Source organism: Somniosus microcephalus, chromosome 12 (assembly GCF_052327205.1).
Source record: "Somniosus microcephalus isolate GS21.2 chromosome 12, FLI_Smic_1.0, whole genome shotgun sequence".
In the NCBI taxonomy this organism is placed as follows: domain Eukaryota; kingdom Metazoa; phylum Chordata; class Chondrichthyes; order Squaliformes; family Somniosidae; genus Somniosus; species Somniosus microcephalus.
Window position 1 is genome coordinate 207,687,405 of NC_140998.1, and position 24,067 is coordinate 207,711,471.

Sequence of the window (24,067 nt, forward strand, 5' to 3'; positions counted from 1 at the left end):
TATGCTTTTATTTTTATTCGTTCCTGGGATGTGAGCGTCGCTGGCAAGGCCAGCATTTATTGCCCATCCCTAGTTGCCCTCGAGAAGGTGGTGGTGAGCCGCCTTCTTGAACCGCTGCAGTCCGTGTGGTGAAGGTGCTCCCACAGTGCTGTTAGGGAGGGAGTTCCAGGATTTTGACCCAGCGATGAAGGATCGGACAATGTATTTCCAAGTCAGGATGGCGTGTGACTTGGAGGGGAACTTGGAGGTGGTGGTGTTCCCATGCGCCTGCTGCCCTTGTCCTTCTAGGTGGAAGAGGTCGCGGGTTTGGGAGGTGCTGCCGAAGAAGCCTTGGCGAGTTGCTGCAGTGCATCTTGTAGATGGTACACACTGCAACCACGGTGCGCCGGTGGTGGAGGGAGTGAATGTTTAAGGTGGTGGATGGGGTGCCAATCAAGCGGGCTGCTTTGTCCTGGATGGTGTCGAGCTTCTTGAGTGTTGTTGGAGCTGCACTCATCCAGGCAAGTGGAGAGTATTCCATCACACTCCTGACTTGTGCCTTGTAGATGGTGGAAAGGCTTTGGGGAGTCAGGAGGTGAGACAGTCGCCGCAGAATACCCAGCCTCTGACCTGCTCTTGTTGCCACAGTATTTATGTGGCTAGTCCAGTATAGGACATTGAGCCATGGTCTGATTGAGATGGGCCGATACTCTCTGGAGTTTAGAAGAATGAGAGGTGATCTCATTGAAACATACAAGATTCTGAGGGGGATTGACAGGGTAGATGCTGAGAGGATGTTTCCCCCTGGCTGGGGGGTCTAGAACCAGGGGTCACAGTCTCAGAATAAGGGGTCGGCCATTTAGGACTGAGATGAGGAGTAATTTCTTCACTCAGAGGGCGGTGAATCTTTGGAATTCTCTGCCCCAGAGGGCTGTGGAGGCTCAGTCGTTGAGTATATTCAAGACAGAGATCGATAGATTTTTGGACTCTAGGGGAATCGAGGGATATGGAGATTGGGCGGAGAAAGTGGAGTTGAGGTCGATGATCAGCCGTGATCTTATTGAATGGCAGAGCAGGCTCGAGGGGCCAAATGGCCGACTCCTGCTCTTAATTCTTATGTTCTTATGTTTAAAACAGATTCGGGAGGGTAGAGAGAGAGAAACTATTTCCTCTGGTGGGGGGAGTCCAGAACAAGGGGGCAGAACCTTAAAATTAGAGCCAGGCCGTTCAGGGGTGATGTCAGGAAGCACTTCTTCACACAAAGGGGGGTGGAAATCGGGAACTCTCTCCCCAAAAAGCGGTGGATGCTGAGGGTCAATTGGAGATTTCGGGACTGGGATGGGAAGATTTTCATTGGGTGAGGGTGTAGAGGGACACGGAGCAAAGGCAGGCAGCTGGAGTTGAGGGACAGGTCCGACCTGAATGGGGGATGGGGCTGGTTGTCGGGGAGTAGGGGGGGAGGAGGGAGCGCGGCGTCCATTGTCAGTTCACCAACCCTGACCCCCACCCCGGCTCTAACTCTTCCCCTCAGACCACACGGAGGTTGTGACCTTTAACAGTGCATCGCTCGCCACTATCAAGGAAGGTGACGAGGTCCGTCTCCACTGCTCGGCAGATGGGTACCCGCAGCCGGAGTACATCTTCTACAAACGGGAGGTGAGTGGGGAGGGGAGGGGGTTCGACGGCGGGGGTCAGGCTGGGAGAGCAGCTCGGAGGGTCTGAAGTAGCGGCACTGAAGGAAATGTGTGGGGGGAGGGAGGGGTACATCACAGTGTTACAGTGTAGGGCGTGGGGTATAACAAGAGTGTTACAGTGAGGGGTGTGGGGTATATCAGAGTGTTACAGTGAGGGGTGTGGGGTATATCAGAGTGTTACAGTGAGGGGTGTGGGGTATATCAGAGTTACAGTGAGGGGTGTGGGGTATATCAGTGATACAGTGAGGGGTGTGGGGTATATCAGAGTGTTACAGTGAGGGGTGTGGGGTATATCAGAGTGTTACAGTGAGGGGTGTGGGGTATATCAGATTGTTACAGTGAGGGGTGTAGGGTATATCAGGGTGTTACAGTGAGGGGTGTGGGGTATATCAGAGTGTTACAGTGAGGGGTGTGGGGTATATCAGAGTGTTACAATGAGGGGTGTGGGGTATATCAGAGTTACAGTGAGGGGTGTGGGGTATATCAGTGATACAGTGAGGGGTGTGGGGTATATCAGAGTGTTACAGTGAGGGGTGTGGGGTATATCAGAGTGTTACAGTGAGGGGTGTGGGGTATATCAGAGTGTTACAGTGAGAGGTGTGGGGTATATCACAGTGTTACTGTGCGGGGTGTGGGGTTTACCAGAGTGTTACAGTGAGAGTGTGGGGTATATCAGAGTGTTACAGTGAGGGGTGTGGGGTATATCAGAGTTACAGTGAGGGGTGTGGGGTATATCAGTGATACAGTGAGGGGTGTGGGGTATATCAGAGTGTTACAGTGAGTGGTGTCGGGTATAACAGAGTGTTACAGTGAGTGGTGTGGGGTATATCAGAGTGTTACAGTGAGGGGTGTGGGGTATATCAGAGTGTTACAGGGAGGGGTGTGGGGTATATCAGAGTGTTACAGTGAGGGGTGTGGGGTATATCACAGTGTTACAGTGAGGGGTATGGGGTATATCTGAATGTTACAGTGAGGGGTGTGGGGTATATCAGTGATACAGTGAGGGGTGTGGGGTATATCAGAGTGTTACAGTGAGTGGTGTCGGGTATCACAGAGTGTTACAGTGAGTGGTGTGGGGTATATCAGAGTGTTACAGTGGGGGTGTGGAGTATATCAGAGTGTTACAGTGAGGTGTGTGGGGTATATCAGTGTGTTACAGTGAGGGGTGTGGGGTATATCAGAGTGTTACAGTGAGGGGTGTGGAGTATATCAGAGTGTTACAGTGAGGGGTGTGGGGTATATCAGAGTGTTACAGGGAGGGGTGTGGGGTATATCAGAGTGTTACAGTGAGGGGTGTGGGGTATATCAGAGTGTTACAGTGAGGGGTGTGGGGTATATCAGAGTGTTACAGTGAGGGGTGTGGGGTATGTCAGAGTGTTACAGTGAGGGGTGTGGGGTATATCAGAGTGTTACAGTGATGGGTGTGGGGTACATCAGATTGTTACTGCGAGGGGTCTGGTATATTTCGGAGTGTTACAGAGAGGGGTGCGGGGTATATCAGAGTGTTAAAGTGCGGGGTGTGGGGTATATCAGAGTGGTACAGTGAGGGGTGTGGGGAATATCAGAGTGTTACAGTGAGGGATGTGGGGTATATCAGAGTGTTACAGTGAGGGGTGTGGGATACATCAGATTGTTACTGCGAGGGGTCTGGTATATTTCGGAGTGTTACAGAGAGGGGTGCGGGGTATATCAGAGTGTTAAAGTGAGGGGTGTGGGGTATATCAGAGTGTTACAGTGAGGGATGTGGGGTATATCAGAGTGTTACAGTGAGGGGTGTGGGGTATATCAGAGTGTTACAGTGAGGGGTATGGGGTATATCAGTGTTACAGTGAGGGGTGTGGGGCATATCAGTGTTACAGTGAGGGGTGTGGGGTATATCCGAGTGTTACAGTGAGTGGTGTGGGGTATATCAGAGTGTTACAGTGAGGGGTGTGGGGTATATCAGAGTGTTACAGTGAGGGGTGTGGGGTATATCAGAGTGTTACAGTGAGGGGTGTGGGGTATATCAGAGTGTTACAGTGAGGGGTGTGGGGTATATCAGTGTGTTACAGTGAGGGGTGTGGCGTATATCAGATTGTTACAGTGAGGGGTGTGGGGTATATCAGATTGTTACAGTGAGGGGTGTGGGGTATATCACAGTGTTACAGTGAGGGGTGTGGGGTATATCAGATTGTTACAGTGAGGGGTGTGGGGTATATCAGATTGTTACAGTGAGGGGTGTGGGGTATATCACAGTGTTACAGTGAGGGGTGTGGGGTATATCAGAGTGTTACAGTGAGGGGTGTGGGGTATATCACAGTGTTACAGTGAGGGGTGTGGGGTATATCAGAGTGTTACAGTGAGGGATGTGGGGTATATCAGTGTGTTTCAGTGATGGGTGTGGGGTACATCAGAGTGTTACAGTGAGGGGTGTGGGGTATATCACAGTGTTACAGTGAGGGGTGTGGGGTATATCAGTGTGTTACAGTGAGGGGTGTGGGGTATATCAGTGTGTTTCAGTGATGGGTGTGGGGTACATCAGAGTGTTACAGTGAGGGGTGTGGGGTATATCACAGTGTTACAGTGAGGGGTGTGGGGTATATCAGAGTGTTAAAGTGAGGGGTGTGGGGTATATCAGAGTGTTACAGTGAGGGGTGTGGGGTATATCAGAGTGTTACAGTGAGGGGTGTGGGGTATATCAGAGTGTTAAAGTGAGGGGCGTGGGGTATATCAGAGTGTTACAGTGAGGGGTGTGGGGTATATCAGAGTGTTACAGTGATGGGTGTGGGATACATCAGATTGTTACTGCGAGGGGTCTGGTATATTTCGGAGTGTTACAGAGAGGGGTGCGGGGTATATCAGAGTGTTAAAGTGAGGGGTGTGGGGTATATCAGAGTGTTACAGTGAGGGATGTGGGGTATATCAGAGTGTTACAGTGGGGGGTGTGGGGTATATCAGAGTTTTACAGTGAGGGGTGTGGGGTATATCAGAGTGTTACAGTGAGGGGTGTGGGGTATATCAGTGTTACAGTGAGGGGTGTGGGGCATATCAGTGTTACAGTGAGGGGTGTGGGGTATATCCGAGTGTTACAGTGAGTGGTGTGGGGTATATCAGAGTGTTACAGTGAGGGGTGTGGGGTATATCAGAGTGTTACAGTGAGGGATGTGGGGTATATCAGAGTGTTACAGTGAGGGGTGTGGGGTACACCAGAGGGTTACAGTGAGGGGTGTGGGGTATATCAGAGTGTTACACTGAGGGGTGTGGGGGATGTCAGCGTGTTACACTGAGGTGTGTGGGATATATCAGAGTTACAGTGAGGGTTGTGGGGTATATCAGAGTGTTACACTGAGGGGTGTGGGGTATATGAGAGTGTTACAGTGAGGGGTGTGGGGTAGATCAGAGTTTTACAGTGAGGGGTGTGGGGTATATCAGTGTTACAGTGAGGGGTGTGGTGTAAATCAGAGATTGTTACAGTGATGGGTGTGGGGTACATCAGATTGTCGCTAAGCAAAAGGAAAAATATCTGTCATATTGGGCAGAAACAACAAAAACCCAAAGCAAACTCAATTGCTACTTGGCCCTAAACAGACAATACAACATAGCTGATTACCTGACCATGGTAAAGGATAACAAACTGAGAAGAACCTTGACAAGGTACAGACTTAGCGAACATAGCCTAGCGATCGAAAAAGGCAGACACAGGCAGACCAGGCTGCCAAGAGAAGACAGGATATCCTCTCACTGCAGTCAGGGAGTAGTTGAGACAGAGATGCACTTCCTCACAGCCTGTGGAAAATATCAGGGCATCAGAGAGAATTTCTATCAAAAATTCTCACAAATATTCCATGAATTCAGAAATCTGACTGACAACCAAAAACTCCCATTCCTACTGGGGGAGGAGAGAAGCTGTGTAACACTGGCGGCACACTATGTTACAGCTTGCCATGAACAGAGGGACAACCAGTAAACTAAGACAAGAGTATATATAAACAAGGCGAAAATATATTTATAAACTCAGGGATATACCTGTTTATACACTGTATGAATGGAACCGCGTTTATGTGTTCAACCATAAATGTATTTTGATGCTTTGGCAACATAAGATGTACCTTATCATGCCAATAAAGCGATTTGTATTGTATTGTACTGTATTGTATTGTTACTGCGAGGGGTCTGGTATATTTCGGAGTGTTACAGAGAGGGGTGCGGGGTATATCAGAGTGTTGCGGTGAGGGGTGTGGGGTATATCAGTGTCACAGTGAGGGGTGTGGGGTGTATCAGAGTGTTATACTGAGGGGTGTGGGGTATATCAGCGTGTTACAGTGAGGGGTGTGGTTTATATCAGAATGTTACAGTGCGGGGTTTGGGGTATATCAGAGTGTTACAGTGAGGGGTGTGGTGTATATCGGAATGTTACAGTGAGGGGTATGGAGTATATCAGAATGTTACAGTGAGGGGTGTGGTGTATATCAGAGTTTTACAGTGAGGGGTATGGGGTATATCAGAGTGTTACAGTGAGGAGTGTGTGGTATATCAGCGTGTTACAGTGAGCGGTGTGGGGTATATCAGAGTGTTACAGTGAGGGGCGTGGAGTATATCAGAGCGTTACAGTGAGGGGTGTGGGGTATATCAGAGTGTTACAGTGAGGGGTGTGGGGTATATCAGAGTGTTACAGTGAGGGGTGTGGGGTATATCAGTGTGTTTCAGTGAGGGGGGTGGGGTATATCAGAGTGTTACAGTGAGGGGTGTGGGGTATATCAGAGTGTTACAGTGAGGGGTGTGGGGTATATCAGAGTGTTACAGTGAGGGGTGTGGGGTATATCAGAGTGTTACAGTGAGGGGTGTGGGGTATATGAGAGTGTTACAGTGAGGGGTGTGGGGTATATCAGAGTGTTACAGTGAGGGGTGTGGGGTATATCAGAGTGTTACAGTGAGGGGTGTGGGGTATATCAGTGTGTTACAGTGAGGGGTGTGGCGTATATCAGATTGTTACAGTGAGGGGTGTGGGGTATATCAGATTGTTACAGTGAGGGGTGTGGGGTATATCACAGTGTTACAGTGAGGGGTGTGGGGTATATCAGATTGTTACAGTGAGGGGTGTGGGGTATATCAGATTGTTACAGTGAGGGGTGTGGGGTATATCACAGTGTTACAGTGAGGGGTGTGGGGTATATCAGAGTGTTACAGTGAGGGGTGTGGGGTATATCACAGTGTTACAGTGAGGGGTGTGGGGTATATCAGAGTGTTACAGTGAGGGATGTGGGGTATATCAGTGTGTTTCAGTGATGGGTGTGGGGTACATCAGAGTGTTACAGTGAGGGGTGTGGGGTATATCACAGTGTTACAGTGAGGGGTGTGGGGTATATCAGTGTGTTACAGTGAGGGGTGTGGGGTATATCAGTGTGTTTCAGTGATGGGTGTGGGGTACATCAGAGTGTTACAGTGAGGGGTGTGGGGTATATCACAGTGTTACAGTGAGGGGTGTGGGGTATATCAGAGTGTTAAAGTGAGGGGTGTGGGGTATATCAGAGTGTTACAGTGAGGGGTGTGGGGTATATCAGAGTGTTACAGTGAGGGGTGTGGGGTATATCAGAGTGTTAAAGTGAGGGGCGTGGGGTATATCAGAGTGTTACAGTGAGGGGTGTGGGGTATATCAGAGTGTTACAGTGATGGGTGTGGGATACATCAGATTGTTACTGCGAGGGGTCTGGTATATTTCGGAGTGTTACAGAGAGGGGTGCGGGGTATATCAGAGTGTTAAAGTGAGGGGTGTGGGGTATATCAGAGTGTTACAGTGAGGGATGTGGGGTATATCAGAGTGTTACAGTGGGGGGTGTGGGGTATATCAGAGTTTTACAGTGAGGGGTGTGGGGTATATCAGAGTGTTACAGTGAGGGGTGTGGGGTATATCAGTGTTACAGTGAGGGGTGTGGGGCATATCAGTGTTACAGTGAGGGGTGTGGGGTATATCCGAGTGTTACAGTGAGTGGTGTGGGGTATATCAGAGTGTTACAGTGAGGGGTGTGGGGTATATCAGAGTGTTACAGTGAGGGATGTGGGGTATATCAGAGTGTTACAGTGAGGGGTGTGGGGTACACCAGAGGGTTACAGTGAGGGGTGTGGGGTATATCAGAGTGTTACACTGAGGGGTGTGGGGGATGTCAGCGTGTTACACTGAGGTGTGTGGGATATATCAGAGTTACAGTGAGGGTTGTGGGGTATATCAGAGTGTTACACTGAGGGGTGTGGGGTATATGAGAGTGTTACAGTGAGGGGTGTGGGGTAGATCAGAGTTTTACAGTGAGGGGTGTGGGGTATATCAGTGTTACAGTGAGGGGTGTGGTGTAAATCAGAGATTGTTACAGTGATGGGTGTGGGGTACATCAGATTGTCGCTAAGCAAAAGGAAAAATATCTGTCATATTGGGCAGAAACAACAAAAACCCAAAGCAAACTCAATTGCTACTTGGCCCTAAACAGACAATACAACATAGCTGATTACCTGACCATGGTAAAGGATAACAAACTGAGAAGAACCTTGACAAGGTACAGACTTAGCGAACATAGCCTAGCGATCGAAAAAGGCAGACACAGGCAGACCAGGCTGCCAAGAGAAGACAGGATATCCTCTCACTGCAGTCAGGGAGTAGTTGAGACAGAGATGCACTTCCTCACAGCCTGTGGAAAATATCAGGGCATCAGAGAGAATTTCTATCAAAAATTCTCACAAATATTCCATGAATTCAGAAATCTGACTGACAACCAAAAACTCCCATTCCTACTGGGGGAGGAGAGAAGCTGTGTAACACTGGCGGCACACTATGTTACAGCTTGCCATGAACAGAGGGACAACCAGTAAACTAAGACAAGAGTATATATAAACAAGGCGAAAATATATTTATAAACTCAGGGATATACCTGTTTATACACTGTATGAATGGAACCGCGTTTATGTGTTCAACCATAAATGTATTTTGATGCTTTGGCAACATAAGATGTACCTTATCATGCCAATAAAGCGATTTGTATTGTATTGTACTGTATTGTATTGTTACTGCGAGGGGTCTGGTATATTTCGGAGTGTTACAGAGAGGGGTGCGGGGTATATCAGAGTGTTGCGGTGAGGGGTGTGGGGTATATCAGTGTCACAGTGAGGGGTGTGGGGTGTATCAGAGTGTTATACTGAGGGGTGTGGGGTATATCAGCGTGTTACAGTGAGGGGTGTGGTTTATATCAGAATGTTACAGTGCGGGGTTTGGGGTATATCAGAGTGTTACAGTGAGGGGTGTGGTGTATATCGGAATGTTACAGTGAGGGGTATGGAGTATATCAGAATGTTACAGTGAGGGGTGTGGTGTATATCAGAGTTTTACAGTGAGGGGTATGGGGTATATCAGAGTGTTACAGTGAGGAGTGTGTGGTATATCAGCGTGTTACAGTGAGCGGTGTGGGGTATATCAGAGTGTTACAGTGAGGGGCGTGGAGTATATCAGAGCGTTACAGTGAGGGGTGTGGGGTATATCAGAGTGTTACAGTGAGGGGTGTGGGGTATATCAGAGTGTTACAGTGAGGGGTGTGGGGTATATCAGTGTGTTTCAGTGAGGGGGGGTGGGGTATATCAGAGTGTTACAGTGAGGGGTGTGGGGTATATCAGAGTGTTACAGTGAGGGGTGTGGGGTATATCAGAGTGTTACAGTGAGGGGTGTGGGGTATATCAGAGTGTTACAGTGAGGGGTGTGGGGTATATGAGAGTGTTACAGTGAGGGGTGTGGGGTATATCAGAGTGTTACAGTGAGGGGTGTGGGGTATATCAGAGTGTTACAGTGAGGGCTGTGGGGTACACCAGAGGGTTACAATGAGGTGTGTGGGCTATATCAGAGTGTTACCGTGAGGGGTGTGGGTTATATCAGAGTATTACAGTGAGGGGTGTGGGGTTGATCAGAGTGTTACAGTGAGGGGTGTGGGGTATATGAGTGTTACAGTGAGGGGTGTGTTGTATATCAGAGAATGTTACAGTGATGGGTGTGGGGTATATCAGATTGTTACTGCGAGTGGTCTGGTATATTTTGGAGTGTTACAGAGAGGGGTGCGGGGTATAACAGAGAGTGTTACGGTGAGGGGTGTGTGGTATAACAGAGAGTGTTACAGTGAGGGGTGTGGGGTATATCAGAGTGTTACAGTTAGGGGTATGGGGTATATCAGACTTTTACAGTGAGTGGTGTGGGGTATATCAGAGTGTTCGAGTGAGGGGTGTGGGGTATATCAGTGTTACCGTGAGGGGTGTGGGGTATATCAGAGTGTTAGAGTGAGGGGTGTGGGGTATATCAGTGTTACAGTGAGGGGTGTGGGGTATAGCAGTGTTACAGTGAGGGATGTGTGTTATATCAGAGTGTTACAGTGAGGGGTGTGGGGTATATCAGTGTGTTTCAGTGAGGGTTGTGGGGTATATCACAGTGTTAAAGTGAGAGGTGTGGGGTATATCAGAGTGTTACAGTGAGGCGTGTGGGGTATATCAGAGTGTTACAGTGAGGGGTGTGGGGTATATCAGAGTGTTAAAGTGAGGGGCGTGGGGTATATCAGAGTGTTAAAGTGAGGGGTGTGGGGTATATCAGAGTGTTACAGTGAGGGGTGTGGGGCATATCAGAGTGTTACAGTAATGGATGTGGGGTACATCAGATTGTTACTGCGAGGGGTCTGGTATATTTCGGAGTGTTACAGAGAGGGGTTCGGGGTATATCAGAGTGTTAAAGTGAGGGGTGTGGGGTATATCAGAGTGTTACAGTGAGGGGTGTGGGGTATATCAGAGTGTTACAGTGAGGGGTGTGGGGTATATCAGAGTTTTACAGTGAGGGGTGTGGGGTATATCAGAGTGTTACAGTGAGGGGTATGGGGTATATCAGTGTTACAGTGAGGGGTGTGGGGCATATCAGTGTTACAGTGAGGGGTGTGGGGTATATCCGAGTGTTACAGTGAGTGGTGTGGGGTATATCAGAGTGTTACAGTGAGGGGTGTGGGGTGTGGATGCAATATTTCCAAATTCGCTGACGACACTAAACTAGGAGGAGGGGTGGGCTCTGATGAGGATGTCAGGAGGCTACAGTGCGATTTGGACAGGTTGGGGGAATGGGCGGATACGTGGCAGATGCACTATAATGTGGATAAATGCGAGGTTATCCACTTTGGGGGTAAAAACAGGAGGGTAGATTATTATCTAAATGGCAATAGATTGGGAGATGGGGAAGTGCAGAGGGACCTGGGTGTTCTTGTGCACCAGTCACTGAAGGAGAGCATGCAGGTGCAACAGGCGATTAAGAGGGCAAATGGTATGTTGGCCTTCATATCAAGGGGGTTCGAGTATCGGAATAGGGATACCTTACTACAGCTGTACAAGGTGCTGGTGAGACCGCATCTGGAGTATTGTGTACAGTTTTGGTCGCCCCATCTGCGGAAGGATGTTCTTGCCATGGAAAGAGTGCAACGGCGATTCACCAGGCTGATACCTGGAATGGCGGGAATGACCTACGAAGAGAGATTAAATAGTTTGGGCTTGTACTCACTGGAGTTTAGAAGATTGAGAGGGGATCTCATCGAAACATAAAAAATTATGGCAGGCCTGGACAGGCTGAATTCAGAGAGAATGTTTCCAATGGCCGGGGAGCACAGAACCAGGGGCCACAGTCTAAAAATAGCGGGCAAATCATTTAAAACAGAGATGAGGAAGAATTTCTTCACTCAAAGAGTGGTGAGCCTGTGGAATTCCCTGCCACAGAGGGCTGTGAAGGCTAATTCAATAAATATTTTCAAGAGAGAATTGGATATATTTCTGAAGGCTAAGGGGATTAAGGGTTACGGAGAAAAGGCGGGGACGGGGTACTGAACTGGTAAGATCAGCTATGATCTCAGACGAAGATCAGCCATGATCTCATTGAATGGCGGAGCAGGCTCGAAGGGCCGAATGGCCTACTCCTGTTCCTATCCCTATGTTTCTATGTATATCAGAGTGTTACAGTGAGGGGTGTGGGGTATATCAGAGTGTTACAGTGAGGGGTGTGAGGTACACCAGAGGGTTACAGTGAGGGGTGTGGGGTATATCAGCGTGTTACAGTGAGGGGTGTGGGGGATATCAGCGTGTTACACTGAGGTGTGTGGGATATATCAGAGTTACAGTGAGGGTTGTGGTGTATATCAGAGTGTTACACTGAGGGGTGTGGGGTATATGAGAGTGTTACAATGAGGGGTGTGGGGTAGATCAGAGTTTTAGAGTGAGGGGTGTGGGGTATATCAGTGTTACAGTGAGGGGTGTGGTGTAAATCAGAGAATGTTACAGTGATGGGTGTGGGGTACATCAGATTGTTACTGCGAGGGGTCTGGTATATTTCAGAGTGTTACAGAGAGGGGTGTGGGGTATATCAGAGTGTTGCAGTGAGGGGTGTGGGGTATATCAGTGTCACAGTGAGGGGTGTGGGGTGTATCAGAGTGTTATACTGAGGGGTGTGGGGTATATCAGCGTGTTACAGTGAGGGGTGTGGGGTATATCAGAGTGTTAGAGTGAGGGGTGTGGGGTATATCTGAGTGTTACAGTGAGGGGTGTGGTTTATATCAGAATGTTACAGTGCGGGGTTTGGGGTATATCAGTGTGTGGTGTATATCGGAATGTTACAGTGAGGGGTGTGGTGTATATCAGAATGTTACAGTGAGGGGTGTGTGGTATATCAGCTTGTTACAGTGAGGGGTGTGGGGTATATCAGCTTGTTACAGTGAGGGGTGTGGGGTATATCAGAGTGTTACAGTGAGGGGTGTGGGGTATATCAGAGTGTTACAGTGAGGGGTGTGGGGTATATCAGTCTGTTTCAGTGAGGGGGTGGGGTATATCAGAGTGTTACAGTGAGGGGTGTGGGGTATATCAGAGTGTTACAGTGAGGGGTGTGGGGTATATCAGAGTGTTACAGTGAGGGGTGTGGGGTATATCAGAGTGTTACAGTGAGGGGTGTGGGGTATATCAGAGTGTTACAGTGAGGGCTGAGGGGTATATCAGAGTGTTACAGTGAGGGGTGTGGGGTATATCAGAGTGTTACAGTGAGGGGGTGGGGTATATCAGAGTGTTACAGTGAGGGGTGTGGGGTATATCAGAGTGTTACAGTGAGGGCTGAGGGGTATATCAGAGTGTTACAGTGAGGGGTGTGGGGTATATCAGAGTGTTACAGTGAGGGGTGTGGGGTATATCAGAGTGTTACAGTGAGGGGTGTGGGGTATATCAGAGTGTTACAGTGAGGGGTGTGGGGTATATCAGAGTGTTACAGTGAGGGCTGTGGGGTACACCAGAGGCTTACAATGAGGTGTGTGGGGTATATCAGAATGTTACCGTGAGGGGTGGGGTAATATTAGAGTATTACAGTGAGTGGTGTGGGGTTGATCAGAGTGTTACAGTGAGGGGTGTGGGGTATATCAGTGTTACAGTGAGGGGTGTGGGGTGTATCAGAGTGTTATACTGAGGGGTGTGGGGTATATCAGCGTGTTACAGTGAGGGGTGTGGGGTATATCAGAGTGTTAGAGTGAGGGGTGTGGGGTATATCTGAGTGTTACAGTGAGGGGTGTGGTTTATATCAGAATGTTACAGTGCGGGGTTTGGGGTATATCAGTGTGTGGTGTATATCGGAATGTTACAGTGAGGGGTGTGGTGTATATCAGAATGTTACAGTGAGGGGTATGGGGTATATCAGAGTGTTACAGTGAGGGGTGCGGGGTATATCAGAGTATTACAGTGAGGGGCGTGGAGTATATCAGAGTGTTACAGTGAGGGGTGTGGGGTATATCAGAGTGTTACAGTGAGGGGTGTGGGGTATATCAGAGTGTTACAGTGAGGGGTGTGGGGTTTATCAGAGTGTTACAGTGAGGGGTGTGGTGTATATCAGTCTGTTTCAGTGAGGGGGTGGGGTATATCAGAGTGTTACAGTGAGGGGTGTGGGGTATATCAGAGTGTTACAGTGAGGGGTGTGGGGTATATCAGAGTGTTACAGTGAGGGGTGTGGGGTATATCAGAGTGTTACAGTGAGGGGTGTGGGGTATATCAGAGTGTTACAGTGAGGGCTGTGGGGTACACCAGAGGCTTACAATGAGGTGTGTGGGGTATATCAGAATGTTACCGTGAGGGGTGTGGGGTATATCAGTGTTACAGTGAGGGGTGTGGTGTATATCAGAGAATGTTACAGTGATGGGTGTGGGGTATATCAGATTGTTACTGCGAGTGGTCTGGTATATTTTGGAGTGTTACAGAGAGGGGTGCGGGGTATAACAGAGAGTGTTACGGTGAGGGGTGTGTGGTATAACAGAGAGTGTTACAGTGAGGGGTGTGGGGTATATCAGTGTGTTAAAGTGAGGGGTGTGGGGTATATCAGAGTGTTACAGTGAGGGGTGTGGGGTACATCAGATTGTTACTGCGAGGGGTCTGGTATATTTCGGAGTGTTACAGAGAGGGGTTCGGGGTATATCAGAGTGTTAAAGTGAGGGGTGTGGGGTATATCAGAGTGTTACAGTGAGGGGTGTGGGGTATATCAGAGTTTTACAGTGAGGGGTGTGGGGTATATCAGAGTGTTACAGTGAGGGGTGTGGGGTATATCAGAGTGTTACAGTGAGTGGTGTGGGGTATATCCGAGTGTTACAGTGAGGGGTGTGGGGTATATCAGTGTGTTTCAGTGAGGGGGTGGGGTATATCAGAGTGTTACAGTGAGGGGTGTGGGGTATATCAGAGTGTTACAGTGAGGGGTGTGGGGTATATCAGAGTGTTACAGTGAGGGGAGTGGGGTATATCAGAGTGTTACAGTGAGGGGTGTGGGGAATATCAGAGTGTTACAGTGAGTGGTGTGGGGCATATCAGTGTTACAGTGAGGGGTGTGGGGTATATCAGTGTGTTTCAGTGAGGGGTGTGGGGTATATCAGAGAATGTTACAGTGATGGGTGTGGGGTATATCAGATTGTTACTGCGAGTGGTCTGGTATATTTTGGAGTGTTACAGAGAGGGGTGCGGGGTATAACAGAGAGTGTTACGGTGAGGGTTGTGTGGTATAACAGAGAGTGTTACAGTGAGGGGTGTGGGGTATATCAGTGTTACAGTGAGGGGTATGGGGTATAGCAGTGTTACAGTGAGGGATGTGTGTTATATCAGAGTGTTACAGTGAGGGGTGTGGGGTATATCAGTGTGTTACAGTGAGGGGTGTGGGGTATATCAGTGTGTTTCAGTGAGGGGTGTCGGGTATATCAGGTTGTTACAGTGAGGGTTGTGGGGTATATCAGGGTATTACAGTGAGTGGTGTCAGGTATATCAGAATGTTACAGTGAGGTGTGTGGGGTATATCACAGTGTTACAGTGAGGAGTGTTGGGTATATCAGAGTGTTACAGTGAGGAGTGTGGGGTATATCAGACTGTTACAGTGAAGGGTGTGGGGTATATCAGTGTTATAGTGAGGGGCGTGGTGTATATCAGAATGTTACAGTGAGGTGTGTGGGGTATATCACAGTGTTACAGTGAGGGGTGTGGGGTATATCAGAGTGTTACAGTGAGGGGTGTGGGGTATATCAGAGAGTGTTACAGTGAGGGGTGTGGGGTATATCAGAGAGTGTTAGAGTGAGGGGTGTGGACTATATCAGTCTTACAGTGAGGGCCGTGGGGTATATCAGAGTGTTACAGTGAGGGGTGTGGGGTATATCAGAGTGTTACAGTGAGGGGTGTGGGGTATATCAGAGTGTTACAGTGAGGGGTGTGGGGTATATCAGAGTGTTACAGTGAGGGGTGTGGGGTATATCAGAGTGTTACAGTGAGGGGTGTGGGGTATATCAGAGTGTTACAGTGAGGGGTGTCGGTTATATCAGAGTGTTACAGTGAGGGGTGTGGGGAATATCAGAGTGTTACAGTGAGGGGTGTGGGGTATATCAGAATGTTACAGTGAGGTGTGTGGGGTATATCAGAGTTACAGTGAGGGGTGTGGGGTATATCAGAGTGTTACAGTGAGGGCTGTGGAGTAGATCAGTGTTACAGTGAGGGGTGTGGGGTATATCAGTGTGTCACAATGAGGGGTGTGGGGTATATCAGAGTGTTACAGTGAGGGGTGTGGGGTATATCAGAGTGTTACAGTGAGGGGTGTGGGGTATATCAGTGTGTCACAGTGAGGGGTGTGGGGTATATCAGAGTGTTACAGTGAGGGGTGTGGGGTATATCAGAGTGTTACAGTGAGGGGTGTGGAGTAGATCAGTGTTACAGTGAGGGTTGTGGGGTATATCAGAGTGTTACAGTGAGGGGTGTGGGGTATATCAGAGTGTTACAGTGAGGGGTGTGGGGTATATCAGAGTGTTAGAGTGAGGGGTGTGGGGTATATCAGAGTGTTAGAGTGAAGGGTGTGGGGTACATCAGATTGTTACAGTGAGGGGTGTGGGGTATATCAGTGTGTTACAGTGAGGGGTGTGGGGTATATCAGAGTGTTACAGTGAGGGGTGTGGGGTATATCAGAGTGTTAAAGTGAGGGGCGTGGGGTATATCAGAGTGTTAAAGTGAGGGGTGTGGGGTATATCAGAGTGTTACAGTGAGGGGTGTGGGGTATATTAGAGTGTTACAGTGATGGGTGTGGGGTACATCAGATTGTTACTGCGAGGGGTCTGGTATATTTCGGAGTGTTACAGAGAGGGGTGCGGGGTCTTTCAGAGTGTTAAAGTGAGGGGTGTGGGGTATATCAGAGTGTTACAGTGAGGGGTGTGGGGTATATCAGAGTGTTACAGTGAGGGGTGTGGGGTATATCAGAGTTTTACAGTGAGGGGTGTGGGGTATATCAGAGTGTTACAGTGAGGGGTATGGGGTATATCAGTGTTACAGTGAGGGGTGTGGGGCATATCAGTGTTACAGTGAGGGGTGTGGGGTATATCCGAGTGTTACAGTGAGTGGTGTGGGGTATATCAGAGTGTTACAGTGAGGGGTGTGGGGTATATCAGAGTGTTACAGTGAGGGGTGTGGGGTATATCAGAGTGTTACAGTGAGGGGTGTGGGGTATATCAGAGTGTTACAGTGAGGGGTGTGGGGTATATCAGAGTGTTACAGTGAGGGGTGTGGGGGATGTCAGCGTGTTACACTGAGGTGTGTGGGATATATCAGAGTTACAGTGAGGGTTGTGGGGTATATCAGAGTGTTACACTGAGGGGTGTCGGGTATATGAGAGTGTTACAGTGAGGGGTGTGGGGTAGATCAGAGTTTTACAGTGAGGGGTGTGGGGTATATCAGTGTTACAGTGAGGGGTGTGGTGTAAATCAGAGAATGTTACAGTGATGGGTGTGGGGTACATCAGATTGTTACTGCGAGGTGTCTGGTATATTTCGGAGTGTTACAGAGAGGGGTGCGGGGTATATCAGAGTGTTGCGGTGAGGGGTGTGGGGTATATCAGTGTCACAGTGAGGGGTGTGGGGTGTATCAGAGTGTTATACTGAGGGGTGTGGGGTATATCAGCGTGTTACAGTGAGGGGTGTGGGGTATATCAGAGTGTTAGAGTGAAGGGTGTGGGGTATATCTGAGTGTTACTGTGAGGGGTGTGGTTTATATCAGAATGTTACAGTGCGGGGTTTGGGGTATATCAGAGCGTTACAGTGAGGGGTGTGGTGTATATCGGAATGTTACAGTGAGGGGTATGGTGTATATCAGAATGTTTCAGTGAGGGGTGTGGTGTATGATGCGCTATCAATTACTCATAAAAGACTGAGAGTTAGAAGAGTAACTAAAGGCTTTTATTAACAACAGAATGGAGGTCTGCCTCGCGTGGTCGACCGGTCCATGATACTAAGGGCTGGGGAGCAGTCACCTTTATACTTGGACCTGTGGGAGGAGTCAGCCGAGGCATGTCCAGGCATGTACACAGTGGAATACAAACAGGACAAACAGGAATACAAACAGTGGTTTACCACATTCACCCCTTGTTTAAAATTGAGTCCGGCGGGGTGAAGTGTATTAAAAGTTAGTGTATTGGAGTCTCTCCGGAGGTCTTGTCTGCCGCTGTGATCTGTGTGGCGACGGCAGGGGTAGTGAAGTTTCCGGCGTCGAGTCCAGCGTAGGCTGTGGCACAGGCGTGTCGTCCTCGTAGATGTCGAGCGGGTCGCGGGGCCCAGGCCTGCCGTCTGCTGGGGCTGGATATCGGATCGTGGGGGGGGGTGGTAGTGGGTAGTGGGTTACTGCGGCCCCCGAGGGTGCAAGGTCTCTTATGGAGACTGTGTCCTCCCGCCCGTCCGGGTATGCGATGTAAGCATACTGGGGGTTGGCGTGGAGGAGGTCGACCCTCTCGACCAGGGGGTCCGTTTTATGGGTCCTCACGTGTCTTCTCAGTAGGACCGGCCCTGGGGACGTCAGCCATGGCGGTAGCGATGTCCCCGATGTGGACTTCCTTGGGAAGACAAACATTTTCTCATGAGGGGTGGCGTTAGTGGCAGTGCAGAGCAGTGACCGAATAGAGTGGAGCGCATCGGGGAGCACATCCTGCCAGCGGGAGGTTGGAAGGCCCCTAGACTTTAAGGCTAGCAGGACGGCCTTCCAAACTGTCGCATTTTCTCTTTCCACCTGTCCGTTCCCCCGGGGGTTGTAACTGGTGGTCCTGCTTGTGGCAATACCCCTAGTTAGCAGGTACTGACGGAGTTCGTCGCTCATAAACGATGAGCCCCGGTCGCTATGGATATAGCTGGGGAAGCCGAACAGGGTGAAGAGGTTGTTCAGACATTTAATGACCGTGGCACTGGTCATGTCCGGGCAGGGGAAGGCGAACGGGAAACGGGAGTTCTCATCAATAATATTGAGGAAGTACACATTGCGGTCGGAGGAGGGGAGAGGCCCTTTAAAATCGACGCTCAGGCGCTCGAAGGGGCGAGTGGCTTTTATCAGGTGGGCCCTGTCTGGTCTATAAAAGTGCGGTTTGCACTCAGCGCAGACTTGGCAGTTCCTGGTCATGGTCCTGACCTCCTCAATAGAGTAAGGCAGGTTGCGGGCCTTGATGAAGTGGAAGAACCTGGTGACCCCCGGGTGGCAGAGGTCATTGTGGAGGGCCCGCAGTCTATCGATCTGCGCGCTGGCGCAGGTGCCACGCGATAGCGCATCCGGGGGTTCATTTAGCTTCCCGGGCCGGTACAAGATCTCGTAGTTGTAGGTGGAAAGTTCGATTCTCCACCTCAAGATCTTGTCATTTTTGATTTTGCCCCTCTGCTTGTTGTTAAACATAAAAGCAACTGAACGCTGGTCAGTGAGCAGGGTAAATCGTTTTCCGGCCAGGTAGTGCCTCCAATGACGCACAGCCTCCACAATCGCCTGGGCCTCCTTCTCAACAGCGGAGTGTCTGGTCTCCGGGCCTTGGAGGGTTCGTGAAAAGAAGGCCACGGGTCTCCCCGCCTGATTGAGGGTAGCGGCCAGGGCAAAGTCAGACGCGTCGCTTTCCACCTGGAAGGGGATGGATTCATCCACTGCGTGCATGGTGGCTTTGGCAATGTCCTCCTTGATACGGTGGAAGGCTAAGCGGGCCTCTGCCGTCAAGGGAAAAGAGGTGGACTTGATCAGCGGACGGGCCTTGTCCGCATAGTAGGGGACCCACTGGGCGTAATAGGAGAAAAACCCTAGGCACCTCTTCAGGGCCTTGAGGCAGTGGGGCAGTGGAAGTTCCATAAGGGGACGCATCCGGTCGGGGTCGGGGCCGATGACTCCGTGTTCCACAACACAGCCAAGGATGGCGAGGCGGTTTGTGCGGAATATGCACTTCTCCTTGTTATATGTCAGGTTTAGGAGTTGGGCGGTGCGGAGGAATTTTTCGAGGTTTGCGTCATGGTCCTGCAAGTCACGGCCGCAGATGGTCACATTGTCCAGATATGGGAAAGTGGCCTGCAACGCATTTTGATCTACCATCCGGTCCATCTCCCTTTGGAAGACGGAGACCCCGTTGGTGACGCCAAAGGGAACCCTAAGGAAGTGATAGAGGCGGCCGTTTGCCTCAAAGGCAGTGTACTGGCGGTCCTCAGGGCGGATGGGGAGCTGGTGGTACGCTGATTTCAGGTCAATGGTCGAGAAGACGCGGTACTGCGCGATCTGGTTGACCATATCAGCTATACGGGGGAGTGGGTAGGCGTCCAGCAGGGTGTAGCGATTTATTGTCTGGCTGTAGTCGATGACCAGGCGCTGCTTCTCGCCGGTCTTAACGACCACAACCTGGGCTCGCCAGGGGCTGGTGCTGCCCTCAATAATCCCTTCTGTCAGGAGCCGCTCCACTTCGGTTTTAATGAAAACCCTGTCCCCGGCACTGTATCGCCTGCTCTTTGTGGCGATAGGCTTACAGTCGGGGGTGAGGTTAGCAAACAGTTGGGGGGGGGTGACTCTGAGTGTGGAGAGGTTGCACCTGGTGCGCGGCGGGCAGTTTGGAAGCTGCTGGCTGCGGACTGTGAGTGGGGGTAGGGGTCCACCGTACGCCATCGTAACACTTTTAAGGTGGCACTGAAAATCTAACCCCAGCAGGATGGCAGCGCAGAGGTCAGGCAGGACCAGAAGTTTAAAATGATCGTACACGGTCCCATCTACTACGAGTGTCACCACGCAGTAGCCGCCGATGTCCGCCGACTGGGACTCGGAGGCCATAGAAATCCGCTGTTGCGCAGGCAGGACTGGGAGAGAGCAACGCCGCACCGTGTCGGGGTGGATGAAGCTCTCCGTGCTCCCAGAGTCAAAAAGGCAGATTGTATCGTGACCATTTACCTTAATGTCAATTGTGGAACTGGCCAGTTGGTGCGGTCTCGCTTGGTCCAGTGTAACGGATGCCAGCGTAGGGGTCGGTGTGTCGCTGCGGGTATCAGATGAGGCGGTGTCGGGGGCCTGCTGCGTCCCGGCTGTCGTCCAAGATGGCGGCGTCCATGATCCCCATGTGGCTGGAGGCGTCCAAAATGGCTGCTGTACCGGTGATTCGCACATGGCCGGGGAGGTGCAAGATGGCAGCCCGCATGGACCACACGCGGCGCTGCTGGGGTTCGGGGTGGCTTTGGCCCTGCAGATGCTAGCGTAGTGTCCCTTCTTCCCGCAGCCCGAGCAGATCGCATTTTTCGCCGGGCAGCGCGCTCTGGGGTGTTTTGCCTGGCCACAGATGTAGCATTTCTGGCCTTGGGGCACTGCTGTCTGGCCTTGGGACACTGCTGCGGTAGTTGGGCCGTTGTTGGGGTGTGGCTGGGGTGGCACGGCGCTATGAGGCGGTCCTACCGTGTCCCAGGCTGTCATTCCCCGCGGCGTCCACGGTGCAGAGGAGTAGGCATCCATGCCCTGGTAGGCTGCATCCAACGATAATGCGAGTTCAGAGGCCTTGTTGAGGTCGAGGTTACTCTGCTCCAACAGTCGCTGTCGGGTGTAATTGGATCTGTGGCCCGCTACAAAAGCATCCCGGATAAGTTCCTCTGTGTACACGGCGGCCTTTACATCCTTACAACCACAGGCCCGGCCAAGCACAGACAGTGCCTGAAGGTATTCCACGGTCGATTCCCCAGGTTGTTGTTTACGACTCCCCAGGAGGTGCCTGGCGTACACTTCGTTCACTGGGCGCGTGTACTGGTCCTTGAGGAGCTTGATAGCGTCCGCGTACGAGGTCGCGTCTTGGATGACCGAGTACACTCGGTGGTTCACTTTGGAGGTCAGGACGTCCAGTTTGTCCTCGTCCGATTTGATTGCTTCGGAGGCGGTCAGGAATTTTTCGAAACACTTAAGCCAGTGAGTAAACTTGGTGGATGAGTCCGCCTCCCGATGATCTAAGTCCAGGCATGCTGGTGTGAGGCTCTTCTCCATTATAAAAATGTTGTTAATAAAATTGATGCGCTATCAATTACTCATAAAAGACTGAGAGTTAGAAGAGTAACTAAAGGCTTTTATTAACCACAGAATGGAGGTCTGCCTCGCGTGGTCGACCGGTCCATGATACTAAGGGCTGGGGAGCAGTCACCTTTATACTAGGACCTGTGGGAGGAGTCAGCCGAGGCATGTCCAGGCATGTACACAGTGGAATACAAACAGGACAAACAGGAATACAAACAGTGGTTTACCACAGTGTATATCAGAGTTTTACAGTGAGGGGTATGGGGTATATCAGAGTGTTACAGTGAGGAGTGTGTGGTATATCAGCGTGTTACAGTGAGCGGTGTGGGGTATATCAGAGTGTTACAGTGAGGGGCGTGGAGTATATCAGAGTGTTACAGTGAGGGGTGTGGGGTATATCAGAGTGTTACAGTGAGGGGCGTCGAGTATATCAGAGTGTTACAGTGAGGGGTGTGGGGTATATCAGAGTGTTACAGTGAGGGGTGTGGGGTATATCAGAGTGTTACAGTGAGGGGTGTGGGGTATATCAGAGTGTTACAGTGAGGGGTGTGGGGTATACCAGAGGGTTACAATGAGGTGTGTGGGGTATATCAGAGTGTTACCATGAGGGGTGTGGGTTATATCAGAGTATTACAGTGAGGGGTGTGGGGTATATCAGTGTTACAGTGAGGGGTGTGGTGTATATCAGAGAATGTTACAGTGATGGGTGTGGGGTATATCAGATTGTTACTGCGAGTGGTCTGGTATATTTTGGAGTGTTACAGAGAGGGGTGCGGGGTATAACAGAGAGTGTTACGGTGAGGGGTGTGTGGTATAACAGAGAGTGTTACAGTGAGGGGTGTGGGGTATATCAGAGTGTTACAGTTAGGGGTATGGGGTATATCAGACTTTTACAGTGAGTGGTGTGGGGTATATCAGAGTGTTCGAGTGAGGGGTGTGGGGTATATCAGTGTTACCGTGAGGGGTGTGGGGTATATCAGAGTGTTAGAGTGAGGGGTGTGGGGTATATCAGTGTTACAGTGAGGGGTGTGGGGTATAGCAGTGTTACAGTGAGGGATGTGTGTTATATCAGAGTGTTACAGTGAGGGGTGTGGGGTATATCAGAGTGTTACAGTGAGGGGTGTGGGGTATATCAGTGTGTTTCAGTGAGGGGTGTGGGGTATATCAGAGTGTTACAGTGAGGGGTGTGGGGTATATCAGAGTGTTACAGTGAGGGGTGTGGGGTATATCAGAGTTTTACAGTGAGGGGTGTGGAGTATATCAGAGTGTTACAGTGAGAGGTATGGGGTATATCAGTGTTACAGTGAGGGGTGTGGGGCATATCAGAGTGTTACAGTGAGGGGTGTGGGGTATATCAGAGTGTTACAGTGAGGGGTGTGGGGTATATCAGAGTGTTACAGTGAGGGGTGTGGGTTATATCAGAGTGTTACAGTGAGGGGTGTGGGGTACACCAGAGGGTTACAGTGAGGGGTGTGGGGTATATCAGCATGTTACAGTGAGGGGTGTGGGGGTTATCAGCGTGTTACACTGAGGTGTGTGGGATATATCAGAGTTACAGTGAGGGGTGTGGGGTATATCAGAGTGTTACAGTGAGGGGTGTGGGTTATATCAGAGTGTTACAGTGAGGGGTGTGGGGTACACCAGAGGGTTACAGTGAGGGGTGTGGGGTATATCAGCATGTTACAGTGAGGGGTGTGGGGGTTATCAGCGTGTTACACTGAGGTGTGTGGGATATATCAGAGTTACAGTGAGGGGTGTGGGGTATATCAGAGTGTTACACTGAGGGGTGTGGGGTATATGAGAGTGTTACAATGAGGGGTGTGGGGTAGATCAGAGTTTTACAGTGAGGGGTGTGGGGTATATCAGTGTTACAGTGAGGGGTGTGGTGTAAATCAGAGAATGTTACAGTGATGGGTGTGGGGCACATCAGATTGTTACTGCGAGGGGTCTGGTATATTTCGGAGTGTTACAGAGAGGGGTGCGGGGTATATCAGAGTGTTGCAGTGAGGGGTGTGGGGTATATCAGTGTCACAGTGAGGGGTGTGGGGCGTATCAGAGTGTTATACTGAGGGGTGTGGGGTATATCAGCGTGTTACAGTGAGGGGTGTGGGGTATATCAGAGTGTTAGAGTGAGGGGTGTGGGGTATATCTGAGTGTTAGAGTGAGGGGTGTGGTTTATATCAGAATGTTACAGTGCGGGGTTTGGGGTATACCAGTGTGTGGTGTATATCGGAATGTTACAGTGAGGCGTGTGGTGTATATCAGAATGTTACAGTGAGGGGTATGGGGTATATCAGAGTGTTACAGTGAGGAGTGTGTGGTATATCAGCTTGTTACAGAGAGCGGTGTGGGGTATATCAGAGTGTTGCAGTGAGGGGCGTGGAGTATATCAGAGTGTTACAGTGAGGGGTGTGGGGTATATCCGAGTGTTACAGTGAGGGGTGTGGGGTATATCAGAGTGTTACAGTGAGGGGTGTGGGGTATATCAGTGTGTTTCAGTGAGGGGGGTGGGGTATATCAGAGTGTTACAGTGAGGGGTGTGGGGTATATCAGAGTGTTACAGTGAGTGG

General features: G+C 50.3%; 1 protein-coding gene across 3 annotated transcripts in view; it reads left to right on the top strand.

Moving 5' to 3' along the window:
- The window catches only part of bcam (basal cell adhesion molecule (Lutheran blood group)), a 350,665-nt gene that overhangs the window by 118,331 nt on the left and 208,267 nt on the right, over positions 1 to 24,067 (top strand). For all 3 annotated transcript variants that reach the window (XM_086003960.1, XM_086003962.1, XM_086003963.1), the window contains exon 7: positions 1,511 to 1,635. In XM_086003960.1, the coding sequence (XP_085860086.1) occupies positions 1,511 to 1,635 (125 nt within the window). The remainder of the gene's footprint in view (positions 1 to 1,510; positions 1,636 to 24,067) is intronic.